This window comes from Callorhinus ursinus, unplaced genomic scaffold (assembly GCF_003265705.2).
Source record: "Callorhinus ursinus isolate GAN/ISIS: 27379988/994484 unplaced genomic scaffold, GSC_fseal_2.0 scaffold4, whole genome shotgun sequence".
Classification (NCBI taxonomy): domain Eukaryota; kingdom Metazoa; phylum Chordata; class Mammalia; order Carnivora; family Otariidae; genus Callorhinus; species Callorhinus ursinus.
The window spans coordinates 159,042,559-159,064,091 of record NW_027397066.1 but is presented as its reverse complement, the minus strand read 5'-3'; the positions used below and the strand labels follow the sequence as shown (position 1 = coordinate 159,064,091).

The 21,533-nt window shown below is 37.5% G+C and overlaps 1 protein-coding gene across 4 annotated transcripts in view; it reads left to right on the top strand.

Moving 5' to 3' along the window:
- The window catches only part of PPP3CC (protein phosphatase 3 catalytic subunit gamma), a 100,039-nt gene that overhangs the window by 77,773 nt on the left and 733 nt on the right, over positions 1–21,533 (top strand). Inside the window, exons 11-15 of one of the 4 annotated variants that reach the window (XM_073892624.1) lie at positions 7,509–7,535; positions 8,458–8,539; positions 9,162–9,259; positions 14,827–14,856; positions 15,990–21,480. In XM_073892624.1, the coding sequence (XP_073748725.1) occupies positions 7,509–7,535; positions 8,458–8,539; positions 9,162–9,259; positions 14,827–14,856; positions 15,990–16,216 (464 nt within the window). In that variant the 3' untranslated portion in view covers positions 16,217–21,480. Of the gene's footprint in view, positions 1–7,508; positions 7,536–8,457; positions 8,540–9,161; positions 9,260–14,826; positions 14,857–15,989; positions 21,481–21,533 lie in introns of those variants that run through there. The other 3 variants (XM_025873858.2, XM_073892625.1, XM_025873859.2) reach the window with 3 other exon arrangements.

Sequence of the window (21,533 nt, the reverse complement as noted above, 5' to 3'; positions counted from 1 at the left end):
CTCAGTCATTAAGCGTCTGTCTTCGGCTCAGGTCATGATCCCAGAGTCCTGGGATTGAGCCCCGCATTGGGCTCCCTGCTCGGCAGGAAGCCTGCTTCTCCCTCTCCTGCTCCCCCTGCTTGTGTTCCTGCTCTCGCTGTGTCTCTGTCTCTATCAAATAAATAAATAAAATTTTTTAAAAAAATAAAAAATAGGGCGCCTGGGTGGCTCAGTCGTTAAGCGTCTGCCTTCGGCTCAGGTCATGATCCTAGGGTCCTGGGATCGAGTCCCACATCAGGCTCCCTGCTCGGCAGGAGACCTGCTTCTCCCTCTCCCACTCCCCCTGCTTGTGTTCCTGCTCTCGCTGTGTCTCTCTCTGTCAAATAAATAAATAAAATCTTAAAAATAAATAAATAAATAAATAAATAAATAGCTGTGCTAAAAACCAAAGCAAAACAATACTTACTATGTTCAAGAACATAAAAAACTAGGTTGAAAATTTTGGCAGAAAATTGTGAATTATAAAAGCAGAGTTGATAAAGCATCGAAAGAAGATGCTAGGAATGAAAAGTAAAATAAATTTTTAAATTTTGAAAGATGAATTAACAGATTCAGTAAAGCTAAACAAAGAATAAATGAACTAGACAATAGGTCAGAAAAAAACAATCTAGAATGAATCATGAAAAGAAAAAATAAAAGACCAAAAAAGGCCTAGGAGACAGAGGATACAGTGAGTAGGCTTATCATCTGTGTGTGTGGAGTCCCAGAGAAGAGATAGAAGGGTAGAATCATTATTTGAGGAGATAATGGATAAAAATTTTCTAAGATTGACAAGACATTAAGCCACAGATTGAAGAAGCTCTGTAAACCAATGCAGAATGAATACAAAGAAAATAACACCTGAGTACATCATAGTAAAAGTACTTCAGATGACAAAGAAAAAAAAAACAGAAAAAAAGATTAATTTCAAAAGAGACCAATTAAACTGACAGTAGAAGCAAGAAAAATGGAATAACATATTCAAAGCACTGAAAGATAATAACTGGTAACCTAGAGTTCTATACCCAGCAGGAATGCCTTTCAAGAGTGAAGAGAAAATAAGCATTTTTCAGATACCGATCCCTTAAAAAATATACTTAGGGAATTACCAAAAGACCCACTAAGTGAAATTTTATTTTATTTTAAAGATTTTATTTATTTATTAGAGAGAGAGAGAGAGAGAGCACACAAGTAGGGGGAGTAGCAGGCAGAGGGAGAGGGAGAAGCAGGCTCTCCACTGAGCAGGGAGCCTGATGTGGAGCTCGATCCCAGGACCCTGGGATCATGACCTGAGCCAAAGGCAGATGCTTAACTGACTGAACCACCCAGGCGCCCCTTAATAAAAAAATAATATTCAAGCAGAAGGAAAATACCAGATGGAAACTTGGAGATTCAAAAAGAAATAAAAAGTAAAAATAGTAGAAAATATGTGGGTAAATCAAATGAATGTAAACTGTATTACACAACAATAATAATGTTTTATTAGGTTTAAAAGACAGAATTAAAACATAAGACAATAATAATTGGCAGTGGGATAGAGATAAAGTATGTGAGGGCTGCATTATCTGGGAAGAAGGGGAAAGTAACTCTTAGCATTATACTGGGTGGGGGGTGTGCCTCACTGGCTCAGTTGGAAGAGCATGTGACTCTTGATCTTGGGGTTATAAGTTGAAGCACCAGGTTGGGTGTAGCGATTACTTAAGTAAATAAATAAACTTAAAAAAAAAAGGGAAAAAAACCAATATTATATTTTGGTAAGTAAGAGATACGTGTTGTGATCTAGAGTAACCTTCAAGAAAAGAGGGTTTTTTAAAGTATTTAACTTTTAAATTATAGGAAAAAAATGGAATGATAAAAAATAACCCACAAGAAGGCAAGAAAGGAAGGAAGGTACATATAATAATAAGACAAATAGATTAAATTATGATAAATATTTCAGAAATTTTATTAAATGTTATTGTTTAAAAGACAAATTGTCTAGGATTTTTTTTTTAGCTTTATGTTTTATAAGAGACAGATCACAGCATAAGGATACAGAAAGTTTGTAAGTAAAAGGAGAAAAATAAATATATAACGCAAACACCAACCAGAGAAAAGTTGTTTTAGATAAATATTACATGAAGTAGAAACTAAAACATAAGATGTAACAATTTTATGTGTGTATGCAATTAATAATATGGCTTCATAGTATGTAAAATAAAAAATAACAAGTACAATGAGAAGTCAAAATATTCACAATGATGGTGGGAGAATTTAACAAATATCTCTCAGTAATTGAGGGAACAAGCAGACCAACAAAATTAGGAAGATTGTAGAAAATTACAATGTAATTAATGAACTTGACCTAATGGACATACAAAGAACACTGCATCCAACAGGTGCTGAATACACCTTTTTAAATAGATGTAACATTGGGCGCCTGGGTGGCTCAGTTGGTTAAGCGACTGCCTTCGGCTCAGGTCATGATCCTGGAGTCCCAGGATCGAGTCCCACATCGGGCTCCCTGCTAAGCAGGGAGTCTGCTTCTCCCTCTGACCCTCTTCCCTCTCGTGCTCTCTATCTCTCATTCTCTCTCTCTCAAATAAATAAATAAAATCTTAAAAAAAAATAAACACATATAACATTTACAAAAATTGACCACGTACTGAGCTAAAAGCAAGTTTCAGATGTCAAAGTATTTAAAATCGTAATGACTATGTTCTTTGACTATATGCAGATAATACAGTAACAAAAAGATAATCTAGGGGCGCCTGGGTGGCTCAGTTGTTAAGCATCTGCCTTCGGCTCAGGTCATGATCCCAGGGCCCTGGGATTGAGCTCCACATCGGGCTCCCCGCTCAGCAGGAAGCCTGCTTCTCCCTCTCCCTCTCCCCCTGCTTGTGTTCCCTCTCTCACTGTGTCTCTCTCTGTCAAATAAATAAATAAAATCTTAAAAAAAAGATAATCTAGAACATCCTCATATTTTTGGACACTTGGGGCACCTGGGTGGCTCAGTCGGTTAAGCGTCTGACTTGTGATTTTGGCTCAGGTCATGAAATTGCAATTTCCATGAACAAAAGGACAGATAGTACTTTAAACCCAAAGAAAATAGAAGAAATGAAATAAAAGATTAAGAATATTAGTTATAAAATAGGAAAAAAAATACAGAAGTAGTAATACCAAAATGTGCTCTTTTAAAAGACTAATAAAATTGATAAATCCCTGGTAAGACTTACCAAATAAACAAGACAAGACAAAAGTAACCAATGGTAGTACTGAAAAATGGAGACATCAGACCCTATAGACATTAAGAGAATAATGAGAATGAATTTTAAAACTTAGGTGAAATGGACAGATTTCCTGAAAAATGTAACTTATTCAAACTGACACAATATAGAAAATCTTAATAATTACATTCCTACCAAGAAATAGGATCTGTAATTTAAAATCTTTCTATGAAGAAAATGCCAGGTAAAGATAACTTCACCAATAGATTTACCAAATATTTAAGAAAGAAACAACATGGGCACCTGGGTGGCTCAGTCAGTTGAACGTCTGCCTTTGGCTCAGGTGATGATCCCAGGGTACTGGGATCGAGTCCCGCATCGGGCTCTCTGCTCCGCGGGGAGCCTACTTCTCCCTCTCCCTCTGCCTTCCGCTCTGCCTACTTGTGCTCTCTCTCTCTCTATGTCAAATAAATAAATAATAATAATAATAATAAGCTATTTAAAATTTTTTAAAAAAGAAACAACACTAATCTTACACAAATCCTCCTGAGAATAAAAAAGAAGAAATGCTCCCCAGCTCATTTAGTGAGGCTAGTATAACTATGATACTAAAATGTGAAAGGACATTAATATAAATACAATAATCCTAAACAAAACATCAACAAATTGAAACTAGCAATGTACATAAAAGAATTATGTCTCCCAACCAAGTAGATTTATTCCAGAAATTTTGGAAGATTTGGCATTCAAAATTCAATCAGTATATAGTAATGTAAGATCTTTTTTCTTTGTTTTTAAGATTTTATTTATTTATTGGACAGAGAGCACAAGTAGGGGAAGCAGCAGGCAGAGGGAGAAGCAGGGAGCCCGACGCGGGGTTCAATCCCAGAACCCTGGGATCATAACATGAGCCAAAGGCAGCTGCTTAACGACTGAGCCACCCAGGTGCCCCTAAGATCTTAGTAATAGTGGGAACTGGGTGAGGGGTAAATGCGAACTCTATAGTGACTTCACAACTTTGCTGAACATCTAAAACTATTCTAAAATAGAATTTTATTTAAAACAGTATAATTCACTGCATTAAAAAGAAGAAAAATCACATCTTAGTAAATGTAGAAGCAACATTAGGTAAAATTCATCCTTCTTTTGCAATAGATTCCTTAAATTCAGCTTAGAAAGAAATTCTTTAACAAACATAGCTATAAAACCCTGTTGCAAACATCATATGGCAAAATGTTGAAAGCTCTCCTTAGTGATTGGGAACAAACAAGGATACCAGTTATCAATACCTCTATACAATATCGTATTAGAAGTTGCACCCAATACAATAAGGCAGGAAAAAAAGCAACATATGGTGTAAAGATTGGAAAGAGAGAAACACAACTAAGTGATATGATTGTGTGCAGAGAAAATTTAGAAGAATCCATAGATTGTTAAAATCAACAAGTGCATGTAGCTGAGCTGCTGGATACAAAGTCGATAAGCAAAAACCCTTTGTATTTCTATTACCAGCAACAAAATGAAATCTTAAGAAAGATGCCATTTACAATATCATCCCTAACAATAAATCTAACAAGTGGTGTGTGGTACCTCTAAGCAACAAACTATAAAGCATTCTTAGAGAAATTAAAGGAGATATAAATAAATGGAAAGAAATAAAATGTTCATTGATTTTTTTAAAAACTCAATATTGTAAAGATCTCAATCATTCCCAGATTGATCTATGGATTCAGTACAAAGTCAAGTATTAACAGCCCATTCGATTCTAAAATTCATATGGAAATGCTGAGGATAGATTCTAAAATTTGTATGAAAATGCTAAGGAAAGGTTACAAAATTAATATGGAAATAGCTTAAGTCTTGAAGAGAAACAGGGTGGGAGGACTTGTTCTTTATATCAAGATTTACTATAAAGCTAGAGTAATTAGAATTAGTAGTGCAAGAACAGATGAGCACTGAAACAGAACAGAGAATCCAGACACATCACAACATATGTGGACACTTGATTTACATCAGAGGTGGCACTGCCAGGAGTAGTAGGAAAATGATGGTATTTTTAATAAGTGATTTGGGGATATCTGAGAAAAAATTAAACCTGACCTGTATCATTTCAAACCCCAAAATAATTTCCAGATGGATTAATATATTCAAATATGAAAGGTAAAACAGTAAAAGCTTCTAGAATTTATAACATAGAATATTTTCATGACCTTGGGGTAGAGAACAATTTCTTAGCCAGGACACAAAAAGCACTTACCATACAGGAAACTATTAATAAGTTGGACTATGTTAAAATAAGAACTTGTATTTATCAAAAGACCCTATTAAGAGTGTGAAAAGACAAGGAACAGAGTGGGAGAGCATATTTGCTCACAAAGGGCTCACTTGCAGAATATATAAAGAACTGCAGGTCAGTTAGATGAGACTTGAACAAGCACTTCAGAAAAGAGAATATCAAAATGGCCTGTAAAGATATGACAAGATACTCATTCACATTAGTAATTGTGGAAATGCAAATTAAAACCACAGTGGATCATTCTATACGCCCACCAGATTGGCTAAAATTAAAGATGAATTAACGAGAACACCAAGAGCTGGCCTGGATGTGTAGCAACAGGAATGCTCATACACTGAAGTATAAATTAGTACATCCACTTTAGTAGATAATGCCACACTGTTGTCCAAAGTTGAACATCTGCATAATAACTGAGCATTCTAATTCTAGTAATATACTTCACAAAAATAGCAGCAAAGAAAAATGCATAGGAATAGTCATAGCAGTCAAATTCACAATAGCTAAAAATTGGAATCAGACCAAATGACCACTGACAGTAAAAAGGATAAATTATGGCATATGTGTTCATAGTGGAATTGTATACAATGACAGTGAACTACAACAGGCAAAACACAAATCACTCTTACAAACATTATGTTGAGCAAAAGAAACCAGACACAAAAATACATATTTGATTGTTCCAGTTACCTAAAGTTCAAAAACAATGAAGACCATAGTGCTTGTGGATCCACACATGCTTACATGGTAAAACTATAAAGAACAGCAAGAAAGTGATTTCAGTAAAGGTCAAGAGAATGATTTTCTTTGGGAACAGAGAGACATTATACATTTCTATTGTGTACTTTTCTTTATGTTTCTCATACTTAACAATAAAAAAGTTTAAAAGTTACAAATCTACAAAAATGTGGAGATTTTTACAGGAACTTTTAGAAGCTGGAAAACGAATTAATGTTCCTCACTTGGTTGATTCAAGAAACCTAAAGTAGTGGTGAATGCTGAGTTCCAGCACAGAATTCTCAACAAGCAAAGGAATTGGTAGTAGCAGTTTCTAGAATTGGGGACTGTGGGTTGGGAGGAGGAGGGAGATGGTCACTGAGCTAAAATAAGACTAGGTGGAAGCTGTTTGTAAAGCAGTTACAGCCCTAGTTGCCACTGGGCAACTGCCTCTTCTCTAGGTCTGGAGGCTAATCTCCAAAAAAAGTGTAAACTAAAAGAATTTCTGCCTTAAGAATACAACTGAGGGCATCAATACCTTGCCCGAAACAGGTGAATTGAGTGGCCATATGCATCCTCAATACTGATATAGAGAACTCCCTCACAAAGCCCCCCGACCCCATCACTACCTGTAAAGCTGCTAGTCAGCGGTCCACCCGGCAACTTGGAGAGCATTTTAGGCCCCCATTCTCAATCACAAGCAGACACCAAGGATTACCAGCCACCTCAGGAAAGTCTCGAAGAGAATCAACAACACAAACAGCAAAAAGCAATGTGAATGAACTTGAGATTCTGAAGAAAATATAAAACTGAAAAAGGGAAAGACTATAGTATCTCCAGAAATAAACAGGAAGATAGTGACTCCATTAAACAAAAACATAGGCTTTATTAAGAGACTTGTAGGCTGTTCATTTTGCCCTTTGTTTTTGTTCCCTGTTTTCAGCGTCATTTGTTTCCCAAATAAAATCTTTTTCTTTGTCCAATTTTATTTGCATGACTTGTGGGGATAGGGTGTTTTGGATGACAATAGATGTGAATTAATGTTAAACTATAAACTTTTAAGAAATGGAAAAACTGCTGACAAAAAATCTGTAATTTAATACTCTATCATGCTACCAAAGATGTCTCTTCTGAGCTGATAAAAGATAGTAGTAGCCTGCTTCTCTCATTGCATTTCACTTTGATTTTTTTTCTCTCTTCCTTGTCAACCTAAATTTCTCTTCCCATATTTCTATCTTCATCTCCTTGTTTCTTGGTGTCTCTTCTCCCTGAAGATCACTACATTTCAAGCTATCGGAAAGGTATCCGACTGAAATGTGCTAAGAGCTTAATACTCGCCATCTGTCCCACCACAGCCTATTAATTTTATTAGACCTTTTCAGTTGTAGTTGAGTGATTCAGACAGGCTCTCCATCCCCCCTTTCTGTTTTAGTATAAATATTTTCTTTGCACCTGCTGTATAATTCTGCAGGATATTGAGAGCTGGAGGGGTGAGGAAGGAGAGGCCACGTTTCTCTTTCTGACTTTTGAGTGTGGTCACCTGGTGCATGCCTGGACCTTGGCTTCTCATGTGTGAGCTGTTCCCTGGATCTTAGATGAGAAAAGGCCATACAATGTTGTGGTAACATTTTTGGTGTTGTTTTATAAAGACCTTCCCCACCATCATAATTTATATTGCACAGTTGTCGATGGTAGGAAATAACTCACTGGTTTGTGAGTAAGTGAGGATTATGGAATGAAAGCAGCCCTCACTAAGTTGAGGAGAGCTAGCTCTATATTGTGTTTGCCCACAGAAGACAACTGGGTGAATCATCACTTGCCATTTGGCAGGCCAAACCCCGCATTCTGAGGTGGCCCACAGCATTCTCAGAAGAGATCTTTGCTGTAGCGACTGTCTTTGTTGACACATGTATGTTTCATTCTTCACTGTGCTCTGTATTTCAGAACCACAAATAAGTTCCCACCTCTAGTAGGTCTGTCCAGTCTGTCTTTGTTGTGACCACCTCCATTTTTTTTCATCTTGTTTTTCCCCTCTTCTGGGTTGTTTTTTCTCTTGCTTCTTAGAACTTGCTGGGATTTTTCTTTGTCTAAACAAGCTTAGACCTTGATTTCTTTTTTTAAAATAACAATTTCTTTAACTTAGAAAGATACTTCATCCTGCATTTTTAACAACTAACTAGTTAACACATTCTTTTAACTCACTGATTCTTTGTATTCCTGAAGGAGGCACTACAGTTCGAAAGGAGATCATCAAGAATAAAATCAGAGCCATTGGGAAGATGGCACGGGTCTTTTCAATTCTGCGGTAAGGATAAATCTGTCATTACAGTGTGGGATCAAAGCATTTTGACAGAAAATTAGAAGTTGATTTCAGAACAGTTTTTTTTTTTTTTAGAATTGGAGTTTGTATGATTGGATAGGTCTTCAGAGTCAGAGCTGAGTGCACATTGAATCTGACCTATATGTTAAAGTGACTAGAAATGTTTTGGCACACATTCATTTGGTACAAGCTTAGATGTAGTGAATGGAGTGATTTAGTGTGGATTCTGGAGCCAGATTGCCTGTGTTCACATCCTGGCTCGACCTCTTAGCTGTATGATTTTGAGCCTCAGTTTCCTTGTCTGTAAAAGCATGATAATAACAAGACCTGCCTTACACAGTTACTAGGATTAAATGGGGTGATATAATGGAAGCATTAGAACAGTACCTGGCTATTAAGTAACTCTAATTGAAAAACAAGATCTGCTGGTTTAAAATTGGAATACTTTCAGAAAACATCTCTTTCGTTGGGTCAGGGGAGGGGTAGGAAGAAGGAGAACCTTTCCTCCATCTCTGTGCGTCTTTTCTTAACTTCCCATCTAGTGCCTTTGAACTGCTGAGCAGTAGACACCCTGGCATTAATGCAGGGCTTTCACCTTCCTTTGCAGGGAAGAGAGTGAGAGTGTGCTGACTCTCAAGGGCCTGACTCCAACAGGGACACTCCCTCTAGGTGTCCTCTCAGGAGGAAAGCAGACTATTGAGACAGGTGAGTATGAGAAATACTCCTTTCATGGAAGGTGTGCTCCCATTACCCAGCAGTCAACATAAAATTTAAAATTAGGGCTTTTTTCAATAAATGATACTAGAGCAATTAGATATCCATGTGGGGGAAAGTGAATCTTAACTCTTCTCTCTATATACAAAAATTAATTTAAAATTAATTATAACTTAAATGTAAAAGAAAAAATAAAACTTACCCAAAAAAGTATGGAGAGTATTAGAGTAGATAGAGTCCTTAGGACATAAAAAGTACTAATCTTAAAAGAAAAAAAAATCAGTTAATTAAATTTCATTAAAACTAAGAATTTCTAAAAATACACATTTAGGAAAGGGAAAAGCCAAGCCATTAACTGAGGGAAGATTTTTTGTAATACATATGTCAGACAAAGGGCTTAAATTCAGAATCTATAAAGAACTATAAACTCAATAAGAAAAACACCAATTTTTTTAATGGTCAATATATTTTAATAGACACTTCACAAAAGAGGGTATCAAAATGGCCAATGAGCATATGAAAAGATGCTTAATATAGTTACTCATCTGGGAAACAGACATTAAAACCACAGTGAAGTACACTACATATTCACCAGCATGGCTAAAATTAGAAAGTCTAACAATATCAAGTGTTGGTGAATTTATGGAGAATAGAACTGGATACATTGCTGGTGGGCATGTAAATTGGTTCAACCACTTTGAAAAACTCTTGGGCAGTTAAACAAAACATATATCCTACCCCATAACCCAGCAATCCCAGCCCTGGTATATCAAAGAAAAATAAATGCATATGTCCACCAAAAGATTTGCATAACAATATTTACTGTAGCTTTATTCGTAATAGCCCCAAACAGGAAAAAACCCAAATGTTCATCAATAGTAGAGTAGATAAATGTGTTCTGTTTCTACAATGGAATGCTACACAGCAGTGAAAAAATAACACTATGAACACATGCAAAGACATGGTTGAATCTCACAAATATTATGGTAAGCTAAAAAAGCTAGGCACAAAAGGGCACAGACTGTCTGATTTATAGGATGTTCAAGAATAGGCAAACTAGCCAAACAGTAATAGGAGTCAGAATGGCACTTCTTCTGGTGGGAGAATAATGACACAGAAGGAGCAGAGGGGACTTCTGGAGTAGTGGCGATGTTCTATATCACTATCTGGGTAGTAGTTACACAAGTGTATTCATACACAAAAATGTATAGAGCTGTGCACTTTAGATTTGTGCACATGATATGTCTCACTTATGTATGGTGTTTTTTTTTTTTTTAAGATTTACTTATTTTAGAGAGCACTCGAGAGGGGGGCGAGGGAGAGAGAGAATCTCAAGCAGACTCCCTGCTGAATGCAGAGCCCACACGGGGCTCAATTTCACAACCCTGAGATCATGGCCCAAGCTGAAATCAAGAGTTGGACACTTAACCGACTGAGCTACCCAGGCATCCTTATGCCTGTTTTATTTTGGGGTGTTAGAATTTCTCAGAGAGGGTGTTTGCCTCTGCCTGCGAGCCATATCCTACTCCAGTGCCACAGTCACCTATCCAGTCAGAGTGTCAGTTCTAAAAAGCACATGGATGCCAGCTTGTAAGGAGAGGGCTTTATGGAACCCTGGAATGAAAAGATTGATGTTTGTCAGAATAGACGTAGATCTGGTCAAGCAAGATGACTAATTCTAGGCACAAAAACAGCTGAAGCATTAACACCTTAAACTAGAGTTTCACTGTTTTTTTGCCCCCTTGTTTGTTAAATTGTTTCTATTTAAGTTTTTCTTTTTTCTTGTCATCCCATTACTTATAGGAATCCTTTGCTTTTTGTGGTAAGTCCACTGATATTCATTAATAGGAATAAGCCTTTTTTTCCCCCTTTCATTATATAGGATTGAATTCCTCCTTCTCTTTCAAATTAATATTAGAATATTGATTAGAATTAGAATTAGAATATGGAATATTAGAGTTTAACTATTTAGAAGGAGGAAAGAACATTTTCTCCTTGAAGAACATAACTAATTTTCTTAATTTCTTTAGTTTCATGGAAAGGATCAGTAAACTATTTCAGTTTGAATTTTTTTCTCTCAAATAAATGTATAGTTTCTTGTAAGCAAAATACTTCCCTCCATTACTTTGGTAATTAGTCATGTGAGCTACTCTGAGAGTACTTCTGACGAGGCAGGTTGCAATTAGTAGGAAACACTATGGGTGAAGAAAAAGGGAAAGTCTTCTACACCTTACTTGAAAAGTTTTGGAAACTTGCTGATCCACAGAGTTGTTTCAATCTGGACCTTGAAAGAGCAGATCTGGGATGAATAACGAGGAGAATTGTATGGATGTGCTATTTGGAGATTTGTTTATTTGTAGTCTTTGGTCTGCCTTTTGTTCTCAGTCCCAAGTATATAGTTTCTCTTCATTCCTAATTGGAATATGAGTGTTTTAATCAAATAGGATTTTTTATCGATGCTTTTGAAATTGATAGACGTCTTCAGGAATGCCTAAGAACAAAACTAAGTTGAAGCTAGCTTTTTAGAGCTTCTTATGTCTCTTATTGATTGACAGAAACTGAGTTTATTTGTCGTTCCCATCAGAGTCTCAGTTCTACAGGTTCATTGGCAAAGTGGAGCATTAGCTAAAAAAGACCTTTTATTGTTCCTTTAACTTTACTTGGAGAACTTTCAACCAACAATATCCCATATGGCCTTATAGCATATATTCATTTATGTCTTACCTTGTTCCAAGAGGGATTTGAATAAGTTACAGTATACATATAACACATTGAAGTAAAATAAATATGCTTGGAATTTGGAGCACAAAGGAAAACAAACAAAAAGCCAATAGACAGCCACAAATTTTACTCCCAAGCTTCCTAGTACCGAAATAAAGAGGACTGCCAAGAACTGAATGAGATTCACAAAGACCATAAAATAAAAAACAAATCAGTTATAAGTTGGACTACATCAAAATTAACATTGTGCTGCAAATGGAACCATCATCAAGAAAGTGAAAAGACAACCCAACCCATAGGATGGGTGGAAATATTTACAAATCATACGTTGGATAAGGAACTGGTATCTAGAAAATAGAACTCTTATAATTGAATAATAAAAAGACAATCTAATTAAAAAATGGGTAAAAAAGTTGAATAGACATTTTTCCAAAGACATACAAGTGGCCCTAAGCATGGGAAAATTTGCTCAACATCATTAGACATTAAGGAAATACAGATCCAAACCACAATAACACTTCACACCCACTGGGATGGCTGTGATCACACAGATAGTAGCAAGTATTGGTGAGAATGTGGAGAAATTGGGACCCTCATACTCTGCGGTGGAAATGTGAAATGGTACAGTACTTTGGAAACCAATATGGCAGTTCCTTAGATGATTAAACGTGCAGTTGACCTTATGACCAGCTGTTCCACTTGCAGCTATACACCCCAGAAAAATGAGAACGTATCCACACAAAGACTTGTACACAGATATCCACAGCAGCATTTTTCATTAGAGCCAAGAAGTGGAAATGGCTCAGACATCCATCACCTGATGAGGTGGCTCTTCACACAGTAGCATACTATTCAGTCATAAAAAGGAATGAAGTACTGGTACATGCTTCAACGTGACTAAACCTTAAAAACATGCTAAGTGAGGGGCGCCTGGGTGGCTCAGTCATTAGGTGTCTGCCTTCGGCTCAGGTTGTGATCCCAGGGTCCTGGGATCGAGCCCCATGTCGGGCTCCCTGCTCAGCCATAAGCCTGCTTCTCCCTCTCCCACTCCCCCTGCTTGGGTTCCCTCTCTCACTGTGAATCTCTCTGTCAAATAAATAAATAAAATCTTAAAAAAAAAAATGCTAAGTGAAAGAAGTCAGTCACTAAAATCAGAAACCCTGTAATTCCATTTATATGAAATGTCCAGACCAGGCATTGGTTGGCTCTAGGATTAAGGGAAAGGAATGAGGGAAGTAAATAGCATTCTTTTGGGGGTGATGAAAATGTTCTAACCATAGATTGTGGTGATGGTTGTACAACTCTATATTAAATCATTGAATTGAACACTTTAAACAAGTGAATTTTATGGTATGTGAATTATATTTCAGTCAAGAATATAATAAATATATATAAGCATAAATTAAATATAAATAAATAAACCAGTTTCTCAGTTTTTTTGTGACTGTTTCTTATGTATAATGCCCCTTAATTCAGGCTGGTATCTTAATACCTGGTGCAAAAAAGCAATTCTAGAAGGACCCAAAACAGTGTAATACTTGTACACATTTTACCACATAGCGTTTAAACTCTAATCAGACCAACAACCTGTATACAATTTCAGGCTATGCTTTGTTCTTCAACTTTGTAACAGCAGCAGTGATGTACTGTTTGAAGGCACTTCGTTTTCTTGTGAACGTTTATTTGTTCTATTTGAGGTGATTAGAGAGGGTGTGACATTGCCTTACCACAGGCCTACAGATGGTTGACAAATTTAAGCACTTGATAAGTTGATTCCAAGGTTCCATTTTTCACACTGTGATAGAAAGTTAACTGTTAGTTCTTCCAGTTTCTCCTCTTATTGATACACAAAACCTCAAGAACAGTAAACTGTCCTGTTCATTATTTTTCCCTGACTTCTTGTAAAAAATCAGTACTGGAGGAACTGAGAGGGTTCTTCTAATAAGATCTTTCTTGCTACAACCTGTAACCTTTTCATGTATTAGGGTTTTTACTACTTTAAAAAGATGATGCAAGGACGTTTACCTGTTGGCACTAATTTTTAAATTACTTCCTTTTCCATCACTGAAGGAGAAGGCTGTCTTAGTAATTGGTCTGCTCTCCTGCACAGTGAATGGAAGCCGTATGGGTTGGAGATGGCAGCTTCTGCTAGATCTCTAATCCCAGATGGTACAGGAATTTGTATCTGGTATTGAGTAGTTTTATGTCTTTGCCAGTTTAGTTCTCCACCCCTGGACAAGAAATAACCACTCACTTAAAACCCATGTCTCTCCTTCCAAATGCTAGTCTGTTATTCAAAGGTCATTTTTTTTATTAAGTAATTAAAAAGGACAGTTGGACCCCACATAAATTGCTTAAGAGCAGTAAGAAGTAGTTTTAAGTAACTATTTTGTATAGGACCCAGCAACAGCTCATTTAATACCCTCTGAGCTGTTAGAAACTAAAGAACAGTTGTAATGTTAAATTATTTGACTCAAGTTATTTTGATACGTGAATGTCAAAGAGCAGCTGGCTATTTAAAAACTAGGAAAGCAATATAACTCTTGGTTTCTTATAGTCAGCTTGACTGACCCATTGTCTTAGCTACAGATGCTATTAGCTAAAAAGGTTCCCATGCCACCCGAAATGTTAAAAGTATTAGAAACTCTCCCACCTCACATCTCCCCCCAGTTGAGTGTTTCGCAGTAACCCTGGCTTCTCTAGCTAGTTGACTTTTAGTATGGATGGGAATAGGCTGAGGTGGGGACCTGGGTTGTGTGTGCTGGCAGCAATGCTGTTGGTTTACTCACTCTTTCTCTGTCTTCATTTTTGCATGCCACTGCTCCTGCCTCTTACAGCCACAGTAGAAGCGGTAGAGGCCCGGGAAGGTATGGCCATATTCCTATGATAGATGTGATCATGTGTCTGTCTACTAGTTTTAAAGTGTCAACATTTGAAATCTTCTGTTATTGCATCACCAGAAGTGTAACAGTGAGAAAAGGAATAAATATTTCTAGGCATGCTCACAAAGTGTTTCCTTTGTGTCCTGTATTTGTGTTAATTTAAATGACCCTCTCCACAGCTAAAGTCCTCTCTGGGCTCTGTCAGTTTTAATGCGATGGGTGAAGCTTAAGCAGCTGGTCATGAGGGATCAGATGGTTTAATTTTGGAGCCCTTCCATAGAGAAGTGACTTCTGTGTGATTACTAGAGACCCAAACAGGTCAGCCTCTTTATCTAATGATTCTAAAGGATATCAAGAGCAGAGGCAAAAGTAGACTAGGATTTAGTTTGATTCATTTCTGAGGTTGCCCTAAGGTAGTCAAGCTAAATTATCTCTGTTTCTATGAAAACAAATTTCAAGTAACAGATCACCTATGAATCTGACGATGAAAATCATTGGAATTGATAAACTTGTGTTATTAATTTTTTTGTTAAGTAAGGTGGTTCAAAATGGGAATGCCTTTCCTTGGTGATACAAAAGTTCAATTAGAAGGAAGATACCCAGAAGCTATTTTTTAGATGCCTTTTAACTTACATTCAGCTCCTGGTTGTGCAAGAGAAAAAGCCGTCCTTCTAAACAAAAAAGATTAGCTCTTTTATTACTTTTTTTGTGGTCAGTATGGTGTTTGTGCTAAAGTTAACTACTCTGTTTAACTTGCTCTATTCTAGTGTTGCCTTTTGTCTTACATTAAGCATGTTTCAGGCCCATAAGAAACCCTTTCCCGAATGTATTGAAGTTCAAAACAAACTTGTTAGCCATTTGTCTGGTATACTTATGTCATGATTAATTGTATTGAGCTTCTGTGAAAATCACTTTCACAATTTCAACTGCCCTGTGGGCCTTAAGGAAGCAGTAGCTTCAGAAGAGGCTGATTCAAGTCAAATATTGCCCGTTACCTTCACCAGACATGTGCTCCAACCCTTCTATGGTTTTCTGTAGGAGGCTGCTGTTTGCTAAAAAACTTTAAGCTTGTTGCTTTGCTGTCTAATCGATCTCCTCCCTTTCCTGTTTTCCTGTAGCCATCAGAGGGTTTTCGCTTCAGCACAGGATCCGGAGTTTTGAAGAAGCCCGAGGTCTGGACCGAATTAACGAACGGATGCCACCCCGAAAAGACAGCCAGTACCCCGATGGGCCAGTGAAATTTGTGGCCCCTGCACAACCCAACACTGCGCACAGGAGCGACAGGGGGAGAAGAGCCAGTAATGATGCAGAGCCCTGCTGTGGCACAGGTGGATCCAAAACTTAAGAACAAATTTTATTTATTTATTATTGGAAAACAAAACAAAAACAACTTTAACAACTTAAACCTGGAGGTGCATTCATAATTCAGTCTGCATTTATGCTGTAAGAAAGGTGACCATTTTATAAATTGTTTTTAATTTATGTTTAATATATATAAAAAGTGCATCTGTTTTGTTTTTCCCTTTTTTTTTTTTCCTAATTTTTAGGAACTGATCTGATTGTCTGATACATATGTGAAGTCTTGTGCTACAAAGGGGACCTTCCCCTAATAAAAGGGCCTTGGAAACCTCCACCCTGGGTTTCTGACTTGAACTAGCCAGCCGAGTTTTCTCCTTTCTTTTGGAAGGTGATATCTTTCATTTCAGACTAATAATAGTTTTTCAAACATAAGAGGGTAGTTTTCTTTTCTCTTTCTACAGGGTGCCATTGAAGAAGATTGCTCACATTTCAGTGGCTAAAACTTCTCTTCTTATGGAAAACTTGATTAGAGTAGAACTTCTAAGTGAATAACCCAAACCCAGTGATTTGAGGGCCAAGAGAATGTTTTCCATATAACCTACTTTCTTCTGGACTCAGTTCTTTTTAATATGTTGTAGTAAGACAAAATAAAAAGCAGTGAGGGATTTTTTGAGAATTACTCAAAATTTCTTCTTCCAACCATGGGCGTGATTGGTTTAAACTTCCCTTAGAACTTCGGAGATTTCTTAACTCTTCCCAGATCCTTTTGCTTTCATTTTTTTTTTTTTTAAAGATTTTATATATTTATTTGAGAGAGAAAGAATGAGAGACAGAGCAGAAGAGGGAAGAGGGTCAGAGGGAGAAGCAGACTCCCTGCTGAGCCGGGAGCCCGATGCGGGACTCGATCCCGGGACTCCAGGATCATGACCTGAGCTGAAGGCAGTGGCTTAACCAACTGAGCCACCCAGGCGCCCTTGCTTTCATTTTTGAAGTCCAGGTGATTTACCCAACTGCAAAAGAAGCTGCATTTCTAAATATTTTATAAATGCCCTCTGTAGAACTTTTGATAGTAAGGGGTATTTATGTCCTGTGAGATTGCATCAGCTGTTGTGTCTGTTCTCCCCATTGTCCTTCTGTTTCTCTGTGTCAGTGTTTTAAAAAACAACTGGGGTGACGGAAACTGACTCGGGTGAAATGATCCCCTTATGAATTGGAAGTCTTGCTAAAGGGCATTGGATGATGAGGACTTACTTTTTCTGTATCAATTACTGGGGTGTTTTCTCCATCTTTAAATACTCATTAGGTTGAACTGTATGTCAGTCTCTGTCAGCATATTTTGGAATACAAAAACAAGTGTTCAGATACAGTGTTTGAATAGTCTTCTCTTAGTTTTTCAAGTAACAACCAATGAGGGAAAGAAATTTCAGTGATCCTTGGGCTCCCGTTTTTGGTTTAGTCTGGTGACAGGTGCCATGTCATAATACTCATTGGTCAACTTTGCAGCATGTGTGGGCAATACTACACCAAAGTGCTTATTTGCAGAATTCTTAATATCATTTGGGATGTAGGAGTCCAGCATTGAAGCAAGTATCTCTGACAGTAGTGCTTTATGTTGTAAGCTTTAAGGACACCAGAAACCTTTTTCAAAGAAATGGAAAAAAAAAAAAGACCCCACATAATTTCACTAGAAGAATGAGGATTTAGCCCATCTATTTCTGTTTTCCTATACCTTTTGCTAACAGTTCCCAATTTATGACAGAGATCAAAGCATTTTGGGGCTTGGAATCTGGTGGCATGGATTGCTCTATCAATAAAAAATGATAGGAAGGATATGGGGGAAGGAGGTAAAAGACCTCTTACTGGGTTATGAATAAAACCTATGAAAGGAGGGAAACAAAGTCTTGAGTAGTTATCTTTACCGATCATCATTTTTTTATACTCAGAAAAGAAGGAATTCTTCATCTGGATAGCCTCACACTCCTCCCTCCCCAGTCCCACTCTAGAAAGGACCACTGTTTTGGAAATCTCACCTAATATGAAGGTCAGTCCACATGACAAATCTGATGGATGGGAGTCTCCATCTCTTTCTCCTTTTCCCCTAGCTGGGGCTGTTGTACATACATAATCCACAGGTAGAAACCACTCTTAAGGGCTTCGATCATCAGGCACGTAGTGAAATGGCTATTGAAAATCCTTACAAGCAAAAAATACTGTTCTAGTAAAAAGGATTATTATTTAGGAATGTCTTCATTATCTTCTCAAAAACAAATTGTATAGAAAAGCAAGTTACTGGGGTACCTGGGTGGCTCAGTTGTTAAGCATCTGCCTTCGGCTCAAGTCATGATCCCAGGGTCCTGGGATGGAGCCCTGTGTCAGGCTCCTGGCTCAGCGGGGAGCCTGCTTCTCGCTCTCCCTCTGCGTCTCCCCCTGCTCATGTGCTGTCTCTCTCTGTATCTCTGTGTCTCAAATGAATAAATAAAAAATCTTTAAAAAAAAATTAAAAAAAAGAGAGAAAAGCAAGTTTCCTTGACAGAGGCATGGCAAAAGACCTATAAATACAGAGAACAAACTGAGGGTTGCCAGAGTGGAGGGGGGATGGGCAGAATGGGTGAAGGCGAGAGGGAGATCCAGGCCTCCAGTTATAAATGAATAAGTCATGGAATAAAAGGCATAGCGTAAGAAATACAGTCAGTGATACCATAATAGGGATGTAAGGGGACAGATTGGTAGCTACACTTGTGATAAACATAGCATGATATATAAACTTGTCAAATCACTAAGTTGTACATCTGAAGTGTAACGTGTATCCACTATACTCCAAAAAAAAAAAAAAAAGGATGTATTTTACAGGTACCCTGTGAGCTGTGGAGGGGTCAGCCAGAGAGGTAAGAAGTCATGATTCAAGAAAATCGGAGTGAGTTTACAATAAAGCAACAAGGAAGTTAGGTTTGAAAACTCAAATTCTGTTGAATTCTAAAGGTAGAGGTATTTCTTATGTTCTATAGAAAGTTGGGGTGTATGCTTCAACAATTTAGAAAGTTGTGTATAAATGTGTCTCCATGTGATACAGCTAGCTTCTGAAAGTGAGACCGCCAATCTATACTTTCATCTGTATTTGCACCTATGAGTCAAGACGGTTTAGAAGGCATGAGCCTTGGGGATATATATATATATATATATATATATACACACACACACATACATATTATGATAACAGTACTTGTTCTTCACTTTAGACTTCATTGGAGAGTTTTTAACATATTTTCGAATGTTTTAATCTAAACAGTAGCTCCCAGGATGGCTGGTTGCCTGTTCCGGGTTTGCCGAAGGCCGTCATTTCAAACATTTTAACTGCTGTCAGAGCTCTGCAGTACCCCATTTTCAAAGCCTCTTCTGTTTTATTAAATCTTCCCCCCACGTGTCTTAAAGATACTAAAAACACTTTTCTCTTGTTCTCCTTCACTTTAAGGTCCATAGGGACATTATTTTCATCAACTCCTCTCATCTGGGGGGAGAAAAACACTTCTTATATCAGTTCCCTAAACATGTTGGAGGACCCTTTTGTATACTTTACTTTTACATTTAAATACTTTTACATACATTTAAAAAATGACACTACCCAAGGACCAGTTTTTCTAATTTTGTTTTACATCTACGTCATATGAAATTTCAAATTGATCAGATGACTGTTTTTTTAAATAAAAATTTGAAAACTCATCTAACACAAGCTTAAAACATGCATCCTTTTTTAAATCTCTGTGTTCTGAATATTTAGAGCAAAAACAACCCAAGAAACCAAGGGTGTGTGTGTGTGTGTGTGTGTGTGTGTGTGTGTGTGTGTGTGTTTAATGGAATGCTAAAACAAAAGCAGCCTCAGTTTTCTTTAAAACCTCAAGGCAAACGCTTGGTTATGGGACAGACATTGCTGATTCGCTGGCCTTGTGTGACTGGATACTGACTGGCAAAGTGAAACTTACGTATCATACTCTAATGGGCTTGATCTGGCTCCTTGCCTAGGGATAGGAGAATCAGGCTCTCCAGGAATATCAGTATTTCTCATATCCTTCTATCTATATTTACATTGCCTCTTCTGTTCCTACACAAACATTTGTGGTTCAGTGAAGCAAGTTCCTGTCAATAGCAGAGATTTGATTTCTTATCCTAATAACTTAGGTATGGCTTTCTGACACTGTTCAAAATAGGAAAAGAAAAATCCTTTTATTTGTTTTGCCAACAGAATATTATCATTTATGTCATTAAGGAGCAAGCGTGAGAATTCTAAAATTAGGGAACTTTGGGGTCTTTCAGCCTTTACCCCATAGATCCTCTTCTAAGTAATTTTAAAACACAAAGTTTGAGGCAGCTGCTCTTCATAAGAAAAATATTATAAACCATGCTCATGTGACATGCAGCTGGGCTTAGATGGTCAAGGGTGTCCAGCTTCTCAGAAGGAGTAAGGCTAAAATCACTTCCCTCCACCCTCCTTTGTTTGGTATAAATATTGTAGCTGATCTCCAGAATTTTTGACTGTACTCTATCTTATAAATATAAAACTCAAGCTCTTGAGAATTAAATGTTTAAGTAAAACAGTTTAGGTTTAGGAAGAGCTTGCCTCAGATTGACTATAGTTTTTCTTTGTATTATCAGATTTTTTCTCCAGTTTTTATATTGAAAATTATTTCTGAACCCATAAAGACTTGTTAAGACATCATTCTAGAATCCCCAATATTTATTATAGTTGTTACAGTAACAGTGGAACCCAAGTTTTTTTCAGAGCATTATTCAGCTTTTCATATCTAGGCAGAAACAATTTCAGAGGGAAGGTAAACCCAAAACCCCAGTTATGGGAATGAGGCTCCAAGTTCCTAAATCATTTGTGGTTATAATGATGGATACCATCTTGCCTGGCACCTGGTCCACATCTTTCCTGAAGTCTACTGTAAGAGGGAGTAAAGGGCAGCCTGTGGGGCCCCAACAAGAGCCAGAGGAGGGTCTGAATGACGTGAAGCGTAGTTCCAAAACACTGTATTGCCACTGTCCCTCTTCAGCACTGCTGTGATCAAACACTCATAGGAAAGCCAGAAGAAAGAGCAGATGTGTATAGAGGAAGAAAATTTTGTAGTTGGAAAAAAAGGGTTGTTACTATTGAGTTGTTCAGAGAACTGTGTTAACAATAGAGCTTTGTGCCTTTGCCAGAGTGTGAAAGAGGGAAACCTGTGTTACTCTGAGACTCATGGCCTGCCCGCCTATGTCTAACCAGCCAAAGTGAATGGGGCCAGGCTTACTGCCTTCATCTATGCAGTCACAAAGGTAAAGATGATACTGGTGAGGATATTCCCTCCTGGGAGGCCTTGGCCTCATGC